Genomic DNA, 23,371 nt, shown 5'->3' on the forward strand with positions numbered 1-23,371 from the left:
CTTTCTTTCTTTCTTTCTTTCTTTCTTTCTTTCTTTCTTTCTTTCTTATTTATTTTTTATTTAACAATGTCATTCTTACTTTTCTTTTAACTAGACTTTCTTGTGGAGTCCGAGTGTTTCTTGTCTTGTCTTGTTCTCTTTTTCCCCTCTGGGGATTTTTTTGTTTTCTCTAAGGCATCACAATTCTAACTTTCTTTCACCATTCGATTAGATAGAATAACATCAAAGTCACTATGCAAACAAGGAGTGTGAACATTCCACTTTGATTAAAATGTAGAGTACAAAAGGCCAGAAATGGGAGAGATATACCAAATAAATTCCCTTTCTAGAATACATTTGAAACATTCTTGCCTTAGTAATGCTAATGAGAATTGTGTATAAGTATCTCCAGCAGTGAGATGCAAATAGATTTAAAGGCTCGATTTGGGTACTCTCAAGTTGCAAGGAAGAAACAGATAATCTAGCTATACACAATTCCTTTACATTGACCAGACTGACTTTGTGCTGAACACCCTTTAATTCTGTTTGTGAGTTTGATCTTCCATCCACTGAATTTCATTGCAAAGCTTTCATAGAATTTAGTGATGCAGCAACTGCCTCTGAAATAGCAAGTGCCAAGGCACACCTAACCCTGCCACGTGTTTCTGAAAAATCTCTGCAAACAGTAGATAAATAATGATAAAAATTCTTCCCAAATCTCAGTTCCTCACTTTTGCTTTGCGCATTGCTAACTCCAAAAGGTGCTCTGTGCTTATAAAATTGAGGATGAGAGAGGATCTGCTTCTTGGACGTACCATTTCTGGAGCATGAAAGGGCAGTGTTTGGATAACCAAAATGATGTTGCAATATGGAGCTACAATTTAAGTATGTTAGCAGAAGTAAAAATGATGTAGCGTTCCCACAAACTTCAGCGTGACAAACTGTGTCTGCATGTGAAGGAGAGTCACTAATGTGTAAGAAAGGCTGTGTTACTGCATTTCCACTATCTTTTTGACCTGTAAGTCATGAATCACAGACAAACATATTCATAACTGAGTTGTTACTGGATTCTTCAGAAAGAGCCCTAGAGTATAGCATCTACTTCATCTAAGACAATCAGCTTGTCTTGAAGGGAAAGGCTTTTTTGTGATTAAAGCTACTAGCATTTAACAATTAGAAATGTACCATTGTATCTGTTGAACAAGTATTGGTGACTTTTATGAAGGTACGCTTAAACAGTATCAGATTCTAATGCGATGAAAAACTTGGGTTGTGAATTTCCTTTTTTTCTGTCTTCAGCATTGATATTCATTCCCATACACTTTTCTTGCTACGTATTTCCAGTCTTTTTCTGTATAAAGGTCTAATTCCACTGGAAAAATCTAGAAAAAAGTCTAATCCTAGTGGAATTATCTCGAATGCATTCTCCTGTCTCATTGATGTATCTTTAGTTACCACTGTTGTGATCATTACTAAACAAGTTATAAGAAGTCTTTTGATACAAGATAGTGTTCTGCAGTGGAAAAAATATTTTGGAGCTGTCAAAGTTATTTTAGGAAAGAATTGTTAGCTCTTTGTTCTCAAATTCAGACATGAAAGTTTTCATTCTCTTGGTTTCTCCTTCTCTTTTTCCTTTCTGTTTTAAAATCATTTTTCTCCTGCTGCCTGTTTGAAAAAAATAAAATGAGTTCTAGAGTAAATTTTCCAGCATGGATGTGTCGTATTTCATCCCTGCATCAAAAGCAACCCAAAGGACAAATGTTGATTAATGAAGCAACCTTGGCCCAGCATACATTACACTGTGAGGCAATACAATCTCAAAGCCATGCAGAGGAGAAGGAGAGAAGGAGGCAATGCATGCTGACACCAACCTCTCTGAGAATAGATTTCCAAACAGAATGGAATTCTCTGAAACTGGAACGTTAGTGTGTCCTTCGGTGCAACAACTTAAAAATAGGTAGGAAACTTTGTGTTGTGGAGCCAGCTTCAGTTAGGAGTCAGAACAGACTGCTCAGAGTGCCAGGGTGAACGCAGGGAGGATGTGCTCATTCACTGTCTCTTGTTTTGCTTTAAGGACGGACTCACACCACTCCACTGTGCTGCAAGAAGTGGACATGACCAAGTTGTGGAGCTGCTTCTGGAACGAGGTGCCCCACTCCTTGCAAGGACCAAGGTGTGTGCCTTATTGGAAGAATATGTTAATGGCTCTATGTAACTTTACAAAGAATGTTTAATGTTACTGAAAGGATGAGGAAGAAGGACATTTCTGTTCTGTTAAAGGAAAGGTAGTAATGGGGAGAATGATCCAAAAATAAAACCTTCTTACCAAATTAAGGACTATCCTTTCCAAGTATGTGAAACAGTATACACTTCATTACTAAATCCAGACTAAAAGCAATGCAGAGTGCAATTGAAATCACTTTACTTTTGTGGCTTTTTACAGCTATAGAACACAAAGATGTAAAAACTGTGTCAGTGACTCCTAAGAGATGATTTGTGGTAAATATTTCCTGATTCTTGACCTGTAATTTTCATGGACTATTTCATACTTGGAAAGTTATTTTAGTGTGTGTTTTTACTGATATCTGAAAATAATGCATCTCAGATGAATGCATAGCTGTCTCTTTGGTCGGATTATTTAGAAAAAGGCACTTGTAGCTTAATAACAAACCCCGGTGAGCAGTACTTCAGAGTGCCTGACTAATGTCTGTGGTATCATTAATTGCAAAACGGTGCAATGGAGTATTGCAGTGAGATGCAATACTTGAGAGATCAAGATTAACGGGCAGTTGAAATATCATTTTCAGACCATGCATGCTTTACTGGGCCCTCAAACTTCCTCAAACATGGCTCTAAACAAGGATAATTACTGTACTCAGAGCCATTGTTATCCATAATAGAGACCAAAGGTTTTCTCTTGGTAATCTTCTGGGGAGATCTTATCACTGGGTTTCATGCACATCAAATACATCAAGTAAGGATGTGCTCAAGCTGTATATCCCTTTACAGCACCAGGTAGTAGGTATAATCTCTTTATACAGGAAGAATCCACATTGAGATGTTAAATAAGTTCCTTAGCACTTTACTGGTCCCTTTGGTGGGAGAACAAATCCTATCTGTTAATGCCTTTACATCACTAAATGGTAGAAGGCTGTCATAGAACAGACCCTACCCATATGTTGTGTGTCCTTCAGGAAGGATTCCCAGGTGTTTGTGTTCAAAGGCAGATTTTGTCAGCCAGGAGAAAATATCAGGGTTGCACTGGCAGCATCTCAACAGAATATTGAGCAGAGTAGAACTGTTTCTTTAAATATCCCTGTATTTGCTGGAAGGGCAAGGGTGGCTACAGCCTTCCAGACTGTAGGTCAGATGCAGCTCCTTTTCTGTGGTGAGGGTATTCTGCAAAGTCATGTCAGCTTTCTTTGACTATGTGCCACTATCTGAGTGAGAGATGCTAGAAGTTACCATTCTGTTTTCTTTTGCCACAGAATGGGCTCTCCCCACTTCACATGGCGGCCCAGGGGGACCACGTGGAATGCGTCAAACATCTCCTGCAGCACAAAGCTCCTGTGGATGATGTCACGCTGGACTACCTGACTGCCCTCCACGTAGCTGCACACTGTGGCCACTATCGTGTCACCAAGCTCCTCCTGGACAAGAGAGCAAATCCCAATGCTCGTGCCCTGGTAAATCTGTCACACTTGTGTCATGTAACAAACCTACCAAGGGGACGTGAGTAGCCCTTACTAGGAAAGCAAAGTGAAAGCTGCCAACAGACTCCAGCAACCCTGAATAGCTGCAGTCAAAACAGTGATTGTCACAACCTAGGACTGGGTTTACTGCCAGATTACTGATTGCCAGTATTATATCTTGCATCATTAGGCCTGTGCCAAGTGGCTGTAGTTTTAGGTCTGATAGCTCTATGGAGTACCTAAAACCATTTGTAAGTGATGGTAACTTACACATTGGTATTTTGTTGAATTAATAATTTATTTCTTCATATTATGCTACATGATACACAGGACACTTTTAAAGGCTTTCAATTGAGTCATTAAGCTAATGGGCACAGAGAAAATACGTAAAAAAAGCTAGAATTTCTATGTTTATAAAATGTCTATATTTATCAAATTATAACAAATTATGATGTCCCTTGTATTAGGTGCCATGTTTCTTCCTTTTTAAAAAACAGTTCTGATGCTTACATGAAAACAGGTACGATTCTTTTCACTCGCTGTGCAAACCATTATCTCTTGGGAGAAAAACATCACATTTGTCTTCAGAAATTAAAAAAATAACTTTAAAGAGTCTGAACTATCCAAACTTGCACAAGACTTTCTCTAATTGGAAGTGTTCCCATGAACTGTTCGCTGGAAGAGCCTGAAATACCAATAAATTGCATATGATGAGGGAAAGAATGAGACTGTGAGCACTTGACACCAATGCATGACAAGTACTCTGCCATTGCCTGCTGTATTCAGTGCTTCCACAGTCTTTTTGCTGCAGTCCCCTCTGATATCTTCCTCAGCTTCTTGCCTTGAATGTGTACTTTTCTTTCTGTGATAGCTTCTGCATCCCCAAGGAATTTATACTTCCCTGCCTCTTTGCACATCACTCGTGGCCTCTCTATACATCAAATCTCATAATCCCTCTTTCTTCTTCTTATGTTTTTCTTCCTTGGTATTTCCCATTATCATTTTCACTTTGCTGATCTTCTTCAATGGTGTTTTTCATCCTGATTTCTAGTTTTTCTTTTCACCAGTCTCCTGATAATCTTTAGCTGTACTTTCCTCAGCTGCCCACACAGACACACTATATGCTAGCCTCCGCATCTTTCTTCTTCCCTTCCATGACAAGAATATACCTTCTGTTCCTCCCTTCCTGAGAAATATCTATCCTGGAAGGAAAGGAGTACACCCTCAGGCTACTGCCTCTCTGCTCTCCTACTTCCAGAGTGTTGTTTTTCTTCTCTCTCATTTTCCCCCACAGTAGGGACTTGTCACCACTGGCTTGTTTATAGTATTTAATACATTCAGAATGCTCATCATTTTTGTTAGTGAAGTTTTTTCAGTTTTTTCCTGACTCTCATTCAAACTGTTTCTCACTTAAATAGCAAAGCTAAATAAACTCAGGCAGTAGAATTAAGTGGAAAAAATGGAAACTTCTGAAGCAGTAAAAGTTCTAACGAAATATATTGAAAGATGTAATGCAGGAGCCTAGAATATATGACGGTTTTGATTACTTCTTAAGAAACTGGGGAAGGTTATTTGTGATATTTAGCAGAGCGTCCTGTGTTGGAAGAAGTTTTATAAATTACTCATTTTGTACTATATTAAAAAAAATCATTAATATTTGCAAAATGTTGTGGGGATACAAGCACCTCATGAGTTCTTAGCTTTTTCAATTTTTGTACTCCTTAAAGTTCCTTCAAAACAACTGGTAATTAACATTTCTCTTAACAGAAGCTGACTGTCATGTGTCTCTTTCTACAAGCTAAGTTATTTACTACTAGTTGAGTGTTTCTCAGTACTGATCCTTTTTATTAGAAAATAGAGCATGTAGTTGACATTGTTTAAAAATATATATATATATCTGTGCTTTTCACTAAAATGTTCACGTGCAGTGAATAATGTGTTTGCTTAACTTTAGACACACACCCTGTGTTAGCAATGCATAAAAACAGCTTGAAGTCAAAGCATGTATTACACACACAATGTGAAGACATGCTTTGTTGAAAAAGCCCCAGTTTTACTGAATAAACATTTTGAAAGAAATGAATATCTACTGAGGGTAAGCAAAACACTATAACTACTGTCTCGCAGTTTAAAGTTCTAGGCTGCAACTCTGGTTTAAGATATTCCCTCCTCTACTCCTCATTCTCTCCTGTTCCTGCTCCTTCCCATTAAATTTTAACCCAGATACCGAGGGTAAAGAATTGGTATTGTGAAACCAAAGCTGGAATAGTGGTATTAATATAACACACTTAAAATGTGCACACACGCTTAAAAATGAATACAGTATACTGCAGGTTGATTTGTAAATACTAAATTAATATGCATAGATACTTAGTTTATAAGCTTACAGAATAAAGAAAAAAAAAAAAAAAAGATGGAATCTGGTAGAAATACTCTGTTCCGTTCTTAGAAAGGTATAGTATGTGCTTTATACATCTCAGAAGACCCTAACTGATTTCAAAGTTATTCTTACACATATATATGTGCAGTCTTTGGAACCGCATACATGCATGCACATGGGCATAACTTTGTGACTCAGAACGGGCACATCTGTATTTGGTTTTGAGAGATCTAAGTTCAGTTTCTCTCCATTGCTAGAGAAGAAAGCAGCAGCACTGCTTTGTTCTCCTTGAGGCTCCTGGGAGATTTCTGTAATTCATAACCTCTTCTGCTTAAAGAACAATTGCTTCTACTACTCTAACACTTCTGCTCCCAGTGTGCCAGCATGGAGCTATGTAGAAAGTGTAGCTGCATGTTTTTAACTAACATGACTGTCTTTTGCACAGAATGGTTTTACTCCACTGCACATTGCCTGCAAGAAAAATCGCATCAAAGTCATGGAACTCCTGGTGAAATATGGGGCTTCAATCCAGGCTATAACGGAGGTAGAAAAATGTTTCATACCCTGAAGAAACATTCCTTCTCTTTCTCCTTTTGTGCTTCTTTTTTTCTCTTTCCTGTCATGCCCCACCTTCGCTTATGTTTATTTAAACAAAGAAGCCCCTCCCCTATGCTCGTGCAGAGGAGTAAAACTGCTCTTGCTTTGTTTCGCAGTCGGGCCTCACACCAATACATGTGGCTGCATTTATGGGCCACTTGAACATAGTCCTCCTTCTGCTGCAGAACGGAGCCTCTCCCGATGTCACTAACATTGTGAGTATGGCTTTGACTAGAATCATCTGTGTGATGCTCGCTACAAAAAGGTCCATGTGGTGCAAACAAAGGTCACATTTTAATGATACTTCATTACTTTATTCTCTGTTAGGACAAATTATGCTAGCACTTTTCCCAAACAATGAAGAGGGGAAAATAGCTACTGTATAGGCATTGTAAGCCACTTTTGGTTTTGTGTACTCTCCTGCAATGCCTGAGCAGATAAAATTCCCTTAAAAACAGTCAAAGCTCGCCAAATACATTGCAAGCTGATTATAAACCAAGTCAATTCAGAATGATGAAATTTATCTCTAAGAGACTCTAACTTCTACTTGCATAGCCTTGCTGGCCATAATGAAATTGTGTCATTTGTATTAATAAAAGGGTATTAAATGCTCAAACCTAATTAAACAAGAAGTTAAAATATTAAATTCAAGGTGTTCCTTTTATAGAGGAAGTTCTAGGGACTAGTGCCTTGTGAAAGAACATATTTAAACTTGGAAAATGTGACCTTTGGGGGATAACTAAATGCAGAACCTGACTTATCATAGAATAATGGATGTGTTTGTATACCAATACCGAGTTACCAAGAATAATAACCATAAAAAGAATGTGATGATTTCCTAAGTTGTATTTCATAGATATCTTACTGTTTGAATTTGTCATTATAAATATTTAATTTCTGACTATCTGCTCATTAAAAGCAGCTCTTTACCAGTAATGTTATAAAAAAGTGTTCCCAAGAAGAAAATAACAAGAAAAAGTTATTAATTCAGGTACGCTTATTTATTAGTTTTTCCTGTCCAGAAAAATCTTATATGGAGCCTAGTGACAGCTTTATGCACACCAAGCTGTTTGTCTGAATCATTAGGACAGATTCTTCTTGATAAAACATTTTACTGGTTTCTATTTCTTGTAAAAGCAATCTGTACATAAAACCTTTATTGATGAGACAGAAGCTAACAAGAAATTGTTGTGGAAACAATTTAAAATACTGTGGTGGTGTTGCTGGACATATTTATGCAAAGTTTAACACTTTACAGTTTGTGCTACATAGGTATCTTGGCTTTTACTTGGTAAGCAGAAGTCCCCTGCTGGATTACTAAGTGTTTCCAAATGCTGAATTGTGTTGTTAACTCAGGTATAAAAGGGTGTTTGTAGAAACTTGATCATTGGATTGTGAGAAACGTAAAAATTATTCTCATTTTGAACAGTTCATTCTTCAGGTAATAATATTTACGTAGATTCTGCATTATGATTTGTAACAGAGGCTGTGAGATTTTGTTTGCTGCCTACTTACTAATCACAGATGGTGATCCAACATTAATTTTAAATTGATCATTGGCCAATCAACTACATGTCCAGAGGGTTTGAGTTCATAATAGGAAGCAAACTCAGGTTACTTCTTTTTGCCATGTCTATGCAGAAGGTTGAGAAGACCTGATCTCTGACACAGAAGAACTTCACAATAGTGTTCAGTTTGGCAGTTTAACTCGACAGTCACAGTAATAACATATAGTCCAGCTCTATAGTAAGAAGGAAAAAAAACTCTTAACAGATAGAAATGATCAGTCCTGCTGTGTTGTCATACTTAACAGATATATGCAGAACTGTCCCAGCGCCTAATGTATCAGATACCAGTGAGCTGCACAGGGACTATTTTAGTCCACTTTATGACACTGAGCTCAGAAAATACTGAACTGTGCAAAATTCAGCTTGAAATGCCATCATCAAGGAGTAGTCACTTTCAGTGTTTTTTTGCAAACCTATGCAGAAAGTAAATGCTTCAAATGTGTCACCTATACTTCGTTATCATGATCTGAAATTCAACATCACTCCAGTTAGCCTTCCAGAATTTCATATGCTCCTTCAAATTCTGTTTGCTGTAGAAGGCTTGAAGCAAGATTCATTTCATAGCCTACAGACAGATCTGTGCTGCTGAGCACAGATTTTACACGTTTCATATGCTGGCTCAGTTGTGCACAGCTGCTGCAAGGCATTTTAAAGCTGCCAGCTCCACACAGTGTGCAGAAAGAGACCATCTGGAGAAAAATTTGCTTCCATTTTGAGGCTTGTGTGCCTCACAATCCCTAGAAAGAGACAGGTTCATTGTACAATTGCACAGAGAGATAATGTTCAGTGTACATCAGCAGAAGCTGATGCACCTGTATATAAAAACCTGAGGAACATATGTGACCAGGCAGGTGTAAAATGTAGAATACTGTATAAATAATTTTTCTCCAGGATTGCCGAATTTGCAAACCATAAACTACCCAGGCTTGGCACATGTATGCATGCACTGTTCTCAGCTCCCTGTCTCAGCTGGCAGAAATGCAGAGCTGTATTTCTTCATGGAGGCTTAAAACATTGAAATTTTTTTACTTTTCTGCAGCGTGGAGAAACTGCACTGCACATGGCAGCACGTGCCGGGCAGGTGGAAGTAGTTCGTTGTCTCCTGAGAAATGGGGCCCTAGTTGACGCTCGAGCCAGGGTAGGTGTTTTGCTCACAGGTTTTTTTTTGCTTTTTCTTACTAAAAATTATCGCTGAAACAGGGAACCAAGGGAGAATTAATTTCATTTTTATATAATCTGTGAATTCAACACTAAACAAATCTTGAACAGTTCCAAAAGCAGCAATGTATTTCTGTGTGGATGTTTCAAATAGAATGTGTGCAGTGGGTTGACCCTGCCTGGCTAGTCGTTCTGGCTGTCTTCATGCCATTGCTTGTTCTTTCCTTGTGGGATCAGGGTAAACAATCAAAAGGTAAAAAGTGATTGAAACTCTTGGGTTGAGATAAAAGCAGTTAATAAGTGAAGGAAGAGGGAAAAAAATAACAGCAGAACAGTATAAACACAGAACAAAACAAGCACTCCCCCCGTTGCGAGTGACGCAAAGGCAATCACTCACCACCTCCCACAAGCAGATTGGTGCTCAGCCTGTCTCCAAGCAACAGCTTTTTTGGAAAAGCTCACCCTCTAGTTTTATTGCTAGGTATGACATTACAGGGTATGGATTATCTTCTTGGTCCATTCAGATCAGCTGTCCTGGCTGTGTCACCTTCCAGCTAAGAAGGCCTTGACACTGTGCAAGCACTGCTCAGCAATACCTAAACCACTGGTGTGTTAGCAATCCCATTTTGGTCATAAATCTAAAACACAGCACCATATGAGCTGCTAGAAGAGAATTACCCCCAGTCCCAGGCAGACTCTATACAATATGCCTGATTCAGACCAGCAGCAGCTGTTCCATCTAAGTGAGAAGGTATACAGCAATATCCTAAATCCAAACATCAGGCATTCTGATAGCAGTTAGAACTAGATTATGAAAACATAAATCATTTTCAGAGCAAGGTAGCCGATGTATAACAAATTAAAAACACAAAAGAGAGCAAGTGAGGGGGGAGCTATGCGTCATCTTACTGAGACAAGAAAAATGATGTTTTTCTTTATGTTACTTTCTGTTACAAGCTGAATCTCATCTGAAAAATTAACCTGCCCTCTTCTACTGCTTTTTTGTGCTGTTGCTTTTTAGTATTTTTCCAAGACAAATGCATAGAAATGTTTATTAATGTAAAACATGATATTGGGTTCAGAATAGTTCTACCTGCTCTAATTGTCTACTTGATTTGAGTTGTAGGAAGAACAGACTCCACTGCACATTGCCTCTCGCTTGGGTAAAACAGAGATTGTCCAGCTTCTGCTACAGCACATGGCCCATCCTGATGCTGCAACAACTAATGGATACACTCCACTGCACATCTCTGCCAGAGAGGGACAAGTTGATGTTGCATCAGTTCTCCTAGAGGCAGGTGCCTCACACTCCATGTCCACCAAAGTAAGTCAGAACACTTCGTGACTGTACTCTAGTAATATAAGCAGTGTATGCTTGACCATGCCTGTTTCATGAGGGATGTGCTTTCGCTCTGAGAAACTGAGCTACTCTGCATCTTGTTTTGTTCCTATTTAATCAACAGCAATCCGGTAAACTGAAGTAATGTATTAGGCATTGATTGAGTTTGGACAGTTTTTACTGTCATCCGAAGTAGAGAGTTTGGATCCTACTGAAGGTCATGATAAATAATGGCTATAACAAGCTTAAAATGTAAATGAGGTCCTTCTATATAACTCTTTGCCATTGTGTTATGAACAGGACTTTTGTTGCCAAAATTTTCAAACTAGAAAGTGCAGATTTGAGGGAAGGGAGCAAATTATTATTATTTTTCCTAATGAACAAGTCTGTTTATTTTTCAATACCTTGTTTATTTAAACAGTAAAATAATTATGTCTATACTAAATGAAAGGATTGTTCCTAAATGTTTGTTTATACAATTCAGTATCTGTCCAGTCTCATCTAATTCCGAATTTATTTTCAGCAGTTCTGTAAGCAAGATATCACATGACCCAATGGGCCATTTTTCTAAACTTATAAAAGAAATAGTCTGTGGAATATTATTGTTTTGTTAGCAAAAAATGGTTACCAATACATTCCTAACAGAGTGCTAAAAATATAAGAAAATAGATACTGTGACTAGAATTATGTGCCAAGGTATTTCTTTCTAATGTATTACATGTGATTAAATAGTACCTCTGATTTGACAGTGGGAGCTTAAAATGTATTTTTGAAAAATTTGATGTTTTCTGGGGTTTAGAGGACTAAAGCAGCAATTCTGAAATTGTGATCTATGGATTACTAGGCATGCCTGCTGTTGTTCTTTTATCTGTCTGTTGAATCACATAAAAGTGGCTAAAAATACACTAAATACTTTCTCAGTTTTCCATACTGTTTAGTGACATTTGCTTTTAGTATTGCAGAAACATTCTATAATTATGAATACGGGAAAATGTAATCCTCCAGATAATCTTTCTACAAAACTTTGATTCATGAGCTGGAAATGTATGAGAGTTCCTTACATAAACTCCTGTTGAGGTGGGATTTCTGGAACAAGTTGATGATGATAAGCATTACGCATCGTTTACGTGTCATGCAAATAGGTATTTGCAGCTACCTGGAATTACTGTCAGAACAACAGTGTAGTCTGCCACCTACTGTTTTCCTTATCAGCGTGATTTTTAAAACTGAAAGAGCAGATGAACCATCTAACCATCTAAACCATGAAGCATTAGTTTTTCACAGACTTTGTGCATCACTGATATGCGTTACTAAAATAAATAGAAAAGTATTCCTTCAAAAATGCAAGATTTTTGTCATGCCAGTATGATGTGTTTCCAGAAGCACTGCTATTGAGTCAGGCAGTGACGTTTTTAGCTGAAGTTCTGAGGCTCCAGCAGAGACTGTTGTTAATAAAAAAAAAAAAAAAAAAGACCAAGTTGAAATTCTTCAACAAGCTCTCTAAAGAACGAACACAAAGTTTGGAGCTTTTCTTGCTGAATTTAGTTGGTGTTTTATTGTTACTAGCACCAATTGACACAGGAAATATTTCTACAACTCTTATCATAAAGCTAAAAAAAAATAATAATAGAGCTGGTCTGGAATAGAAATTTGAACAAGTGCCTTCCTTGCTCACATAGTGTTATGTTGCTAGTAGAATCTGTATCAGATAAACCATATGCTAATCTGCCATCACATCCATGGGAAAGAATAATGAAAGGGGAAAACTTATTTTGTATTTCATGGTTATCAAAATGCTTTGAAGAGATGATGCTATTTCACCATTAGGCTATTGATTCTGGCACCTTGAGTATAGGTCAAGGAATTACCAACTTGTTTAATAACATAGCCCTCGAAAGATAGGTGTCTGCATGCTTTTTAACACAAACATTTGCTTTTGTCTCCTGAAATTTTTCAGAAGGGATTCACGCCTTTGCATGTGGCAGCCAAATATGGGAGCCTAGAAGTGGCAAAGCTCCTCCTGCAGCGTCGTGCCTCTCCTGATTCAGCCGGCAAGGTACTAAGCAGAAAGTAACAAAAATTAGCAGCATTTTGGGTTCTTACTTGGCGCAATGTGCGTACAAGGGAAGCCTGCAGCCACTTTCATATGGTGGTGTTAGCTTAAGATCACGCCCTCCCAAGGCTGTCGGTTGTGTCTGATAGCGTTGGAGGCTATGGTGCTGAGCACTGGGTTTAGGTTCCCTAGAGGAGGGTTATGCAATGGGCAGCTCAGAGGGCAAAGACGTTTTGGTGGCTCCAAAAATACCAATTTCATAGGAATGTCCAAACTGTAGAAATCGTAATTCAAAAACCTGGGGGTAAGACCATTTTTTTGCTCCGTGCTGTGGGAACTGATTCTCACAGGGTTGGGGGAGATGGAAACCACACTGGTGGCTGCATCAAGCAGGGCCACCCAGGCTCCCCCTCAGCTGCTCTTCTCTGCATTAAACAGCCACTGCCCGTGACTTCTGGTCACTAACATTAACCACCGCCCCGCACTCGGGGTCCCGCTGGTACCCTCCCGCACTAACGCCCCTAACCGCCCTTACAGAACGGCCTCACGCCCCTGCACGTGGCGGCCCATTACGACAACCAGAAGGTGGCGCTGCTGTTGCTGGAGAAGGGCGCCTCGCCCCACGTGACCGCCAAGGTGAGCTCTGCCCCAACTGCTCGTGCAGTCACAGCGTCGCTGAGGTTGGAAGGCACTGTTAAGATTTTCCGGTCCAACTGTCTGCTCATCGCTACACTAAACCACGTCCCTTAGTGCCACCGCTACCCTTTCCTTGAGCACCTCCAGGGTGGTGACTCCACCAGTTCCCAGGGCAGCCTGTTCCAATACCTCACCACTCATTCTGAAAGAATTCTTCCTAATATCCATCCTGAACTTTTCCTGGCACAACCTGAGGCCGTTCCCTCTCATCCTGTCACTGTTACATGGGAGAAGAGGCCAATCCCTACTTCACCATGACATCCCTTTGAGAGTTGTTGAGAGCCATGAGATCTCCCCTGAGCCTCCTCTTCTCTAGACTCAACAATCCCAGCTCCCTCAGCTGTTCCCCATAAGACTTGTGCTCCAGACCCCTCACCAGCTTAATTGCTCTTCTCTGGACGCTCCAGGGCCTCAATGTCTTTCTTGTAGTGAGGGACCCAAAACTGAGCACAGCACTTAAGGTACAGCCTCACCAGTGCTGAACACAGAGGGATGATCAACTCCCTGCTCCTGCTGGATGCGCTATTTCTGATACAAGCCAGGATGCCTTGGCCTTCTCAGTCACCTGGGCTGTTTGCCAACTCATGTTCAGCCAAAACCCCCCAATCCTTTGCTCCCACAAAGCCTTCCAGTCACTCTGCCCCACGCCTGTAGTGTTGCACTGAGTTGTTGCAACCTAAGTGCCAGACCTGACATTTGGTCTTGTTGAACTTCATCCCACTGTCCTCATGCCAGCGATCAGTCTGTCCAGGTCCCCCAGGCCTTTCTTCCCTCAGGTGGATCAGTATATCCTCCCAGCTTGGTGTCGTCTGCAAATTTACTGAGGGTGCATTCAATCCTCTCATCCAGATCATCAGCAAAGTTATTAAACAGGACTAGCCCTAATACTGACCCCTGAGGAGCACCTCTAGTGACTGGTCACCAGCTGGATTGACCTCTATTCACCACCATTTTTGGGGCCTTGACATCCAGCCAGGTTTTTACTTACTGAAAAAGTACACATGTCTAAGCCCCCCTTCCTTCTTTCCTCTCTCCTTCCTACCCTTTCTTCCCGCTGCTTTTCTCTCTGTTTCATGGAGAGCAGGAGGCAGCACCATGTCTAACACCCTCATGAGAGGGCAGCCTGGCCACAACCTCCTTTGGTACTGTAGCCAGTGCTAGTTCCATGTGGGAAGTTTCAATTCAATGTAAATTTAAACAAAAACAAACAAAGCAACAACAACAAACCGCAAACAAACAAACAGGGTGTGGATGTGACTGAGTGTTGGAACAGGTTGTTTACAGGGATGTGGGATCCTTGGAAGTGGTAAAAATGTGACTAGGCCAGACCCTGAGCAATCTCATATGAATAACCACCCAACTGCACAAATTATTGTTCTTCCAAACCTTTCCTGAAAAAGAGCTACATATGTGTATGCATGCATATTTGTGCCTCTCTTTGCTCATTTTATGTTTGTGAGTTTGAGTCACAGTTGGAGCTTACTTCAGTGTTCTGTAATATTGCAAACAACATGTATATTATGACCACATACGTGCAGAATTCATTCTGGGATTGGAAATGGTGTTATGATTTCACAGTGTTAGGCAAAGGCTACCAAAAGGGAAGAATAATGAGAATTTGTGCTGTCTTCAGTGTGTTTTGTCCTGTAAGGGACTGCTGTTTTACATGCTTTCTAGAAAATGGGGCCCATCCTTGAATTATTAGTGATTATATGAGAACTTTTTACATTGATGTGCAAGAAAGGTGGCAAAAGCTACAGTTGCCATTGGATAGCTTGGTGAAGCTCCCTTTTAAGAAGATATAGACCAACCAACATCTCCACAGAGACTGTCTGATGTAATCTATTCTCATGATATTCTGTGATTCTAAATCTTCCCACTTAGTGCATTCTAAAGCAATTAAAGGTGGGAAGTTGTCTTGTTCCCAGAGTAGCAATAATGTCTTTCTGCTTTGCTTAAATGGTCAATTTGATCAGAATAACATTATTCCATATTACTGGTTCCAGCCAGAACTATGTCTCATGTATCAAAATTCCTTATCCAGACACATCTTTACCCATGCAGTCCTAAAACACATAATGTAATGAAGAGTGTGCATGCATTGCTTGTCACAGAGAGCATCACTCAAAAGTGAATATTTACAACATATGATATTCAAAATATAGGTTTCAAATGCAGGGAAATTTGAAGTTATCAGATTAAGAAGTCCTGTCTGACCTAGCAAGAGCCTGCTTTTTCTAGTTGGTATGGACAAAATAATAGATTGCAAAAGCATGCCTGATATTGAAAATATATTGGACTCCCAACTCTAATCATAAGGAGTAACTGAAAAAAACATAGTTCTAAGATGTCTGACTTTTTAGGCTTGTATTAATGTTACTTTTGTTTTGTTTCCTAACCTGTGTTAGAATGGATACACCCCTCTACACATTGCTGCCAAGAAAAATCAGATGCAGATAGCTACCACGCTGTTGAACTATGGGGCTGAGACCAACATTTTGACCAAACAGGGAGTGACGCCACTTCATTTAGCCTCCCAAGAAGGTCACACAGACATGGTGACATTGCTTTTGGAGAAAGGTTCCAATATCCATGTGGCAACAAAGGTAACTCACAGCTGAAGACAAAGTGCTATCTATGTCAAGAGTATCCAGGAAAATACAATACACAGTGTGGGAATGAGGTCATGTCTCAGAAATTCTCCACTTCCTTGTATGCATATTCGAGTGTCTGCAGAAGTGACAAGGGTGGGCAAACAGTAGAAATGAGGAGAGGATACATAGGAATGGCAGACAGATTGATCAGTTAACCTGTATTGTGTAATTAATAACTTTACTGGGTAGCCCACTAGAGGAGCTGCAGCTGTTTGCTGTGACCAGAGAAAAATGATGTACCACCTGCTCTGGTGGAGAGGGAATGGGACAAAAGAGGCTAGATAAAATGGTTTCTGAGGCATTCAGAAAGGTGAGACAGCTGCATTTTTGTTGTGTTGCAACCTTGCCATCTATTAGCTGTGTCCTCATGGAGATAGGCATGTTCCTCAAGTTTTACATTAGATCCAAAGGATGAGAAATGTAAAATTCTGGAGTTTGCGGGTCTGTGGGTTGATTTAATTACATGTAACAGAAACCTGAGAGCTGCAGTTCAAAATAATTTAGTGCTAGCAAAGGCTCTTTATTATCATATATCTTACTCTTTAGCCATCTTGCCAAGGTTAGGAAAAGAGGGACAAATAACTTAACAACAGTATTAGTGGAGTAGTGAGCGGGAAAAAAAACCTCCTCTGGAGGATCTGTCCAATCCTTTGGATTCTCCTATGGTTATACTTGATGGGCCTACATAGAAGATAAGTGTAGAGAAAACCTATATTTTCACAGGTCACCAGATTTATACAGGCATATACATAAATTTTATTTACCTTAAATTGAAAGCCTGTAGTTTTTGTTCATACGAGTGAAAATGAATGGCTCAAGTCTCTCATGATCTAGCATTAATATAATATGCTATATAACCAGTAAGAAACAGTGTAGTTTTCATTTCTCTCAAAAAGTTTATTCCTTTCCTTGTTCGTGGCCAAGCACCATGTGTGATCACAGTGAGCTTTCAGTTAATTACTATATCTGTTTCCTTGGCATCTTTGAGTGAGATCTGTTTCGGGATTAGTTTCTTCATTCGGACTCTTGCCTGCTGTTGTTAAGGTTCCCTCTCCCATCTGAGTGGGAGGCACAGCACGCTAATTTATTAATGGGACTCTCAGCTTCCTTAGTGACATTATACTATAAAATCCAAGTGTGATCATTGATGCCTGAAACATTTACTGTGTCATTACGGTGATGTAATTTCTGTGGAGCTATTTGTCCAGCCAGACAAAAGAAGCATCAACTCTACTTTGTTTAAAACATATATTTAGAAGTTATAGTTAGAGTCTCTCCATCTTTTAAAGATAAGCGAGAAAGGCTAGATTTGTAACCTGAAGAAGGTTTTATTTATTTATTCATTTATATTATGTATTCCATTTCCAGACTGGACTGACGTCCTTACACCTTGCAGCTCAAGAGGATAAAGTGAATGTAGCTGAAATACTCACAAAACATGGTGCAAACCAAGATGCTCAGACAAAGGTAAATCATTTAGTGGCTACTTGTCTCCAGTGTGCCAAAGGATGCTATCATCATAAAGGAATATTCCACTGAGCTTGCAGTTTTATTTCTATATTCTCTTGTAGCTTGGTTATACTCCTTTAATTGTGGCATGTCACTATGGAAACATCAAAATGGTGAATTTTCTTCTCAAGGAGGGAGCAAATGTCAATGCTAAAACAAAGGTAAATAATTTTGCATTGCTTTCTTGTGCTCTTAATGTGAACTTGTTTATCAAATGCTACTGATACATACCACTAAGTACCTTTTTCATTAGGAAACTGTAATTATTGAGTAGTCGATATCAACATTTTTTGATCTGTGGCTATAGTGGAATGCATTGTGTCTGCTGCATCACCTTTTTCAATGTTCACAAAAGAGAAGTCAGATAACTCTTTGGGATTATGTAAGGGAATTGGTATTTTTGTGTGTGTGTTTTGTTGTTTTCTCCTTCTTTTCATTTGCAACTAACAAGTTTATTTCTGATTTCATTCACACATGGCTTCAGTGTAATGCTGATGTGTTGCCAAACTACAATTCAGAAACTGGGTGATTCCAGATTCTCTCTGATCTGTTGGGAGAAGAGTGGGAAAAATTACTCACAATCAAAGCATGTGTGACATGACTTTGATAAAGGAAACATCAACAGTGGGAGAATGCATCTTACTCAGGACAAGTTTGTTTCTGTTTTGTTTGTTTTCTTTGATGGGGAGCTGGTTATGCTATTATCAGCTGATTCTGCTGAAGTGGAATGTAGCCAAATACTGAGTGTAATCCACAGGCTTTAGCAATTTTTTTCCAATGTAAAACTGGTGTACATAACAAAAAAAATGTCATGCCTGTGGATCAAGAAGTTTATATCTCCTGAGTATACAAAAACAGAGGTTCTGGTGACTACATCAATGTATTGCACCAAAGATGTTATCACATCACTCTTATCCAGGAAGTGAAGGCTACCCTGGAGCTGGTAGTCTTCAGCATAGTTAAAGCTGATGTCAGGCAATAGCTTATTGGTATCTCTTGGGATCAGTATGAAAAAGTCTGTTGATATTGCTGATGAATGTACTTAGTATTTGTAAAATCCATACCAGATCATAAGCTCCTGGTCATTCTGGCCAGCTTTTCTGTTCCCAGCTGTCATCTATGAGATGGATTCATTTGTCTGAGTATGACTTTTTCACTACAGCAGTCACTGTCAGCAAGAAAAGAAGCAAGTAGCAGAGCCAATTAAAAAAAATATATATATATGCTCACCCATTTTTCTTTAAATCACCCCAAATCAATGGGTAAAAAACAGAGATTCCAAAAGAACTGGCAACACTACTAGAAAAACAGCTGATAAGAATTAATAAAGCAGACATTAGCAGGATCCAAATGGTAGCTGCCAAAACATTCAGCTGAGGTGTTTGAAGGCTAACTAAAGGGACATAACCTACTTGCATGTTTAGTGTTAAGCCCCACTCTGGGTATTTGGGGCCACTGGACCAGATTCTGACACTAGTTCCCTCAGGTGTTCCTCTTATATAGAAAAATTTCATTCAAGTACGCAAGTATGGCAGTATGGGGCAGTGATTCTCCAAGTCTCATGTCAAGGGACCAATAAAAATACGGGCAATCTGTCAGCCATTACTGTGGACTCAGTCTAAAGAGCGAATCAATCCTGGCTGGATTCAGGATAGGCATGTTACAGAATAAATTACCTCTAGTGCCTCCAGGATGCTTTATGCCATCTCCAGTGAAAAATAATACTGCTGGGTTCTGTTTTTAAATGACTGCACTGATACTGAAGATAGTAGATTTTCTTTGCTATATGATTTACAGTAAAATTCCCCTTTAATTTCCTAGTCCATATGTGTATTCTGTAATTATGAGAACTGTATCTGTTCCAAAATATCACTGTTTAATTAGTAGCATAAAGCATATATTGAGTTGCGTAAGAGATAACTGAGTGTGCCTCTCAGAGTCTGCCCTCAGGCTGTAACTAAGTGTCACTGAAACTGACTTAGTGTTTTCTCACAATATAGTTTCCACTTGCTATCAAACCAATTTCAAGTATTTTGTGATGAATTGCTTGACTGGGTTTGCACAAAACCATCTCAAATCAACTAGCTGAAGTGCACTTTGGCTGTGATTCTGTATGGAGTAACACAGAATTAATCTCTGGAGCAGATATCTATGGAGTTAAGTGTATTTGTTAATACAGAAGTTGTGCACACATTTTTCTGAGTAATTACAGCTTGGCCAGGCCTTTTGAAGTCAAGATGAAGCTAACGTTGATTGACATTTTTGATAGATGCTCTTAGCTTTTTTTAAAAGCAAATGTTATCGAATCACTGCTGTTAAAAATTATATATCTTTACATTGTCTCAAATATTTCAAAGGCAAATCTTAGGCTTCCTGTAGGAAAATGAAGATCTGAGAAGGAGAGAATGTTCTTTGCTTCAGCTATGATTCCATGTGTCTAGTATGCAAATTATGCAAATCAAATTTTCTAATCTAATTGCTGGTGATTGTTTTTCTTCTTTATTTGCTTTTATGGTAACCACCATGGATTACAGAATGGGTACACTCCTCTCCACCAAGCTGCTCAACAAGGTCACACTCACATCATTAATGTCCTTCTCCAACACGGAGCTAAGCCCAATGCAATCACCACCGTAAGTGTGAAGTGCTTGTGGGAATTGTTTCTCTGGATAGTTCCTTTGTTTCTAGGGCTAAAGAGCAAACCTTTGATTTGGTGAAAGTTTTCTTCGTACATCTATTTGTCAGATGCGTAAATGTAATATTCCTTCTTCTTTTCATTATGCTCACAGGGCAGTTCATTTATAACTCACTGCAGTAAGCTAAATGTGAGATGAAGAAACTGCTTCCTGAGTTGCAGTGTCAGGTTGGCCATGCCTACTTGGTTTAATTGCCTTCTGTCTTGATACTTCTGTCTCAAAATTCATATATAGCAAGAATTTTTGTATGAAAATTAAGGGAAAATCAGAACCTGGGTATCTTTGAAATCCAAATTTCTATCCCTCTCTCCATTGGATCCCTTTTTACATTTTTTTAGTAAGTTCATTGGTGTTAATGCAAAGACCATCAGTAACTTCTGGCAAAGCCTTTTCTAAGGCCAGGTAGGAATGCAACTTTCCTGTTTCATATTGATGTTGTTATTGTCCTCTACTTGGACAGTGTTGAAAATGCATCCAGGAAGTTCAAAACACGTGTCCTTCCCCAGAGTTGCCCAGGTTACTATTATTCCAGCTGCGTGGAATAATCTTGTGTGAAGTAATCCAAGATAGCAGCAGTTTATGTGCCATGATACAAAATCTCAGTATCCAAGCTATGTATCAAAGATCCTAGACTGTGCTTATCGTCAAGCAAGAAACCCTTGCAGTCAACTTCTGGGACTGAAGGTTCTACTAGGCACCTTCAGTGTTCAGTCTTCTAGTTTGGGCTGTTAAGCCGACTCTTACCCAAATCCAAGGAGAGCCTCAAGGCTCTGCCCAGCAGTTTGCGTGCCTTTTCAGGTACTAGCTCTGTTCACGCATTGCTACTTTTAAGTTGACGTAAGAGAATTTCAACTTGCAGCAGCTGACTAGGGGATATGGGAGTGGGATACGAGACGTTACCGTCACTTACACATTAACAGTCATGTTATTTGTTCTGTGAAGATCCTTACCGGTACTTTTTGTGCTGCTAACTCGCAAACCCTACGTTGCTTTACAGTTGCTGAGGTAGTCTAACGCACAGGAACTTAAACTGTAGATAACTCAACCTGGTACTGAAGGAGAGAGAAGGCCTCGGGCTGATATTCTGCACACAGAGCAGCGGTACTGCAAGAGAAATCATTCTGTACAGTGGCTTTCCATGTCTCCCCTAGTAGGCCAGCATGTTGTTCTTTAATTCAAAATAATACAAAACAGTTCAAGGTGCAACTCTGTATGAAGAATCATGGAATATGCCCCTGCTCTCCACTCCCCACGCTGAGTATTGCAGGCCCACAAATTGCCACATCACACAGAGCCATGTGACTTAGAGCAGCCTCTGCAGACACTTAAGCTGAACTGGCTGCCAGTCATGTTGGTTAGTTCTGCTGGGAAATTATACCCTCCAAAGAATTGTGAATGATTTAGTGAGTTTCTGATACTTGAAGTATTTTTATTTTTTTTGTGTGTGAGAAGGTTCATTAATCTTGCTTCCTGTTGTGTCTGGCTTTTTGCTACAGGGGAAATGCTTCTTGAAATAAATTACCATGGACTCTATTTTGAGGCAGTTTGAGTAGAATTTTAAATGCAGCGAGACAGATGGCAATCTTAATTACTGTTCATTTAAAATGAAAACTTACACTCTAGGTTCATAAATTCGAATTAATAATACTTATTCTCAACCTATTTTAATGTTCTGTGTGATGAGCTGGAGATAAATACGCCTAAACAATAACTGAATTACCATTTCAATGTGTGTTTACTGAATAGCATGTATCTAATAGGCATGTATACTGCAAATAAGTTTATTTAAATGGAAAACAGTTTCCAACCCCCAAGCCTTAAATAGGTTTTCATGCTTGGTACATCATCAGCTTTTGTGTACTATTACAGCATGTAAAATTGAGTTGTAAAGAGGAATAGAATTGTATGTGGAGAATAGAGCCAGAATCTTGTATTCCTCAAAAAGGACTGCACCAGATAAAGCTTTAATAGTTTCAGCTAAAAGTGGAAGCCTAAGATTTTAATTTTTTTTTTCTTCAGAAGAGTCTCTCTCGTATAAAGCAGTTTATGCAAAATGAAACATGAACTTCTGCAGACGAGGCATTCTCTGCAGTAGAATTTGACCATCTGGGGGTTAAACCATAGCGCGCTTTTTTTCAAAATGTAGACTAGCAGGCGGATGTGTGTGTTGTGTTACCATGGTAACCAGAGCTATAGTCTTAAAGGAGTTGCAAAGACAGAGTCAGATGTAACAGTAAAAAAAAAAACAACAGTGATTTTCCTAGGCTGCGCCTTGTTTTGGATGGAAATGCTGGCTCATGCAGTGTTGAGAGTGATCTCATTGGTTCACATCACAATCCTCCCTCTCATTCCTCTCTCTCTCTTCCCTTCTCTTTTTCTCTTCAGAATGGTAACACTGCCTTAGCTATTGCTAGGCGTCTGGGATATATCTCAGTGGTCGATACGCTGAAGGTTGTTACGGAGGAGATTACTACCACCACAACTGTGAGTTTGTAGATGCATTAAAATGTCTCTGTTTTTTATTCAGAATGTTGTCTTTCTCTTCTGTGCTCAGATTCTGCACAAACCTGTTTTTATTTTCTGGTCCAAGTCCCCCTTTCTGTTTGATTTTTGCAAAAGTGCTGTAGTGCTTTCAGTATGTCTTTTAAGCATGTAGAAGTATGTGCGATACATTAGGTTTTACTGAGCCGAATAACAGATTTTATGTGCATACAGATGGAAAGCAACTATTCAGGGACTGAGTAAAACTTTTTTTTTTTTTCTGGAGATGGGTCTGAGCTGCAAACCCAAACTTTCCAGAAGTTTGTGAGCTGTTTAGATCTTTCCTGCCTCTCTGTTTGTCTTTTTACCTCTCCCTTTCAGTCTCTCCTCATGTTTCCACGTTTCTTCTAACACCTGCTGGGGCTTTAACATTGCAGCACACAATAGCAAGCTTCTTAGTGTTTGGACTGTACCAGCCATGGATTGGTGCCAAGCTTAATGTTGTTCACTAGATGGCTCTGAATCACATCGATCATTTCTTTCACTCAAATGGATCCTGTTTTTCCAAA

At 39.3% G+C, this 23,371-nt stretch overlaps 1 protein-coding gene across 10 annotated transcripts in view; it reads left to right on the forward strand.

The window, feature by feature from the left end:
- Positions 1-23,371, forward strand: part of ANK2 (ankyrin 2) — a 307,168-nt gene that overhangs the window by 207,561 nt on the left and 76,236 nt on the right. For all 10 annotated transcript variants that reach the window (XM_042811616.1, XM_042811621.1, XM_042811625.1 and 7 more), the window contains 13 exons: positions 2,054-2,152; positions 3,468-3,665; positions 6,497-6,595; positions 6,765-6,863; positions 9,256-9,354; positions 10,501-10,698; positions 12,671-12,769; positions 13,304-13,402; positions 15,871-16,068; positions 17,485-17,583; positions 17,688-17,786; positions 20,160-20,258; positions 22,707-22,805. In XM_042811616.1, coding sequence (XP_042667550.1) covers positions 2,054-2,152; positions 3,468-3,665; positions 6,497-6,595; positions 6,765-6,863; positions 9,256-9,354; positions 10,501-10,698; positions 12,671-12,769; positions 13,304-13,402; positions 15,871-16,068; positions 17,485-17,583; positions 17,688-17,786; positions 20,160-20,258; positions 22,707-22,805 — 1,584 coding nt within the window. The remainder of the gene's footprint in view (positions 1-2,053; positions 2,153-3,467; positions 3,666-6,496; positions 6,596-6,764; positions 6,864-9,255; positions 9,355-10,500; positions 10,699-12,670; positions 12,770-13,303; positions 13,403-15,870; positions 16,069-17,484; positions 17,584-17,687; positions 17,787-20,159; positions 20,259-22,706; positions 22,806-23,371) is intronic.

This window comes from Centrocercus urophasianus, unplaced genomic scaffold, assembly GCF_019232065.1.
Source record: "Centrocercus urophasianus isolate 14NV4802_14NV808 unplaced genomic scaffold, USGS_Curo_1.0 seq_13, whole genome shotgun sequence".
In the NCBI taxonomy this organism is placed as follows: domain Eukaryota; kingdom Metazoa; phylum Chordata; class Aves; order Galliformes; family Phasianidae; genus Centrocercus; species Centrocercus urophasianus.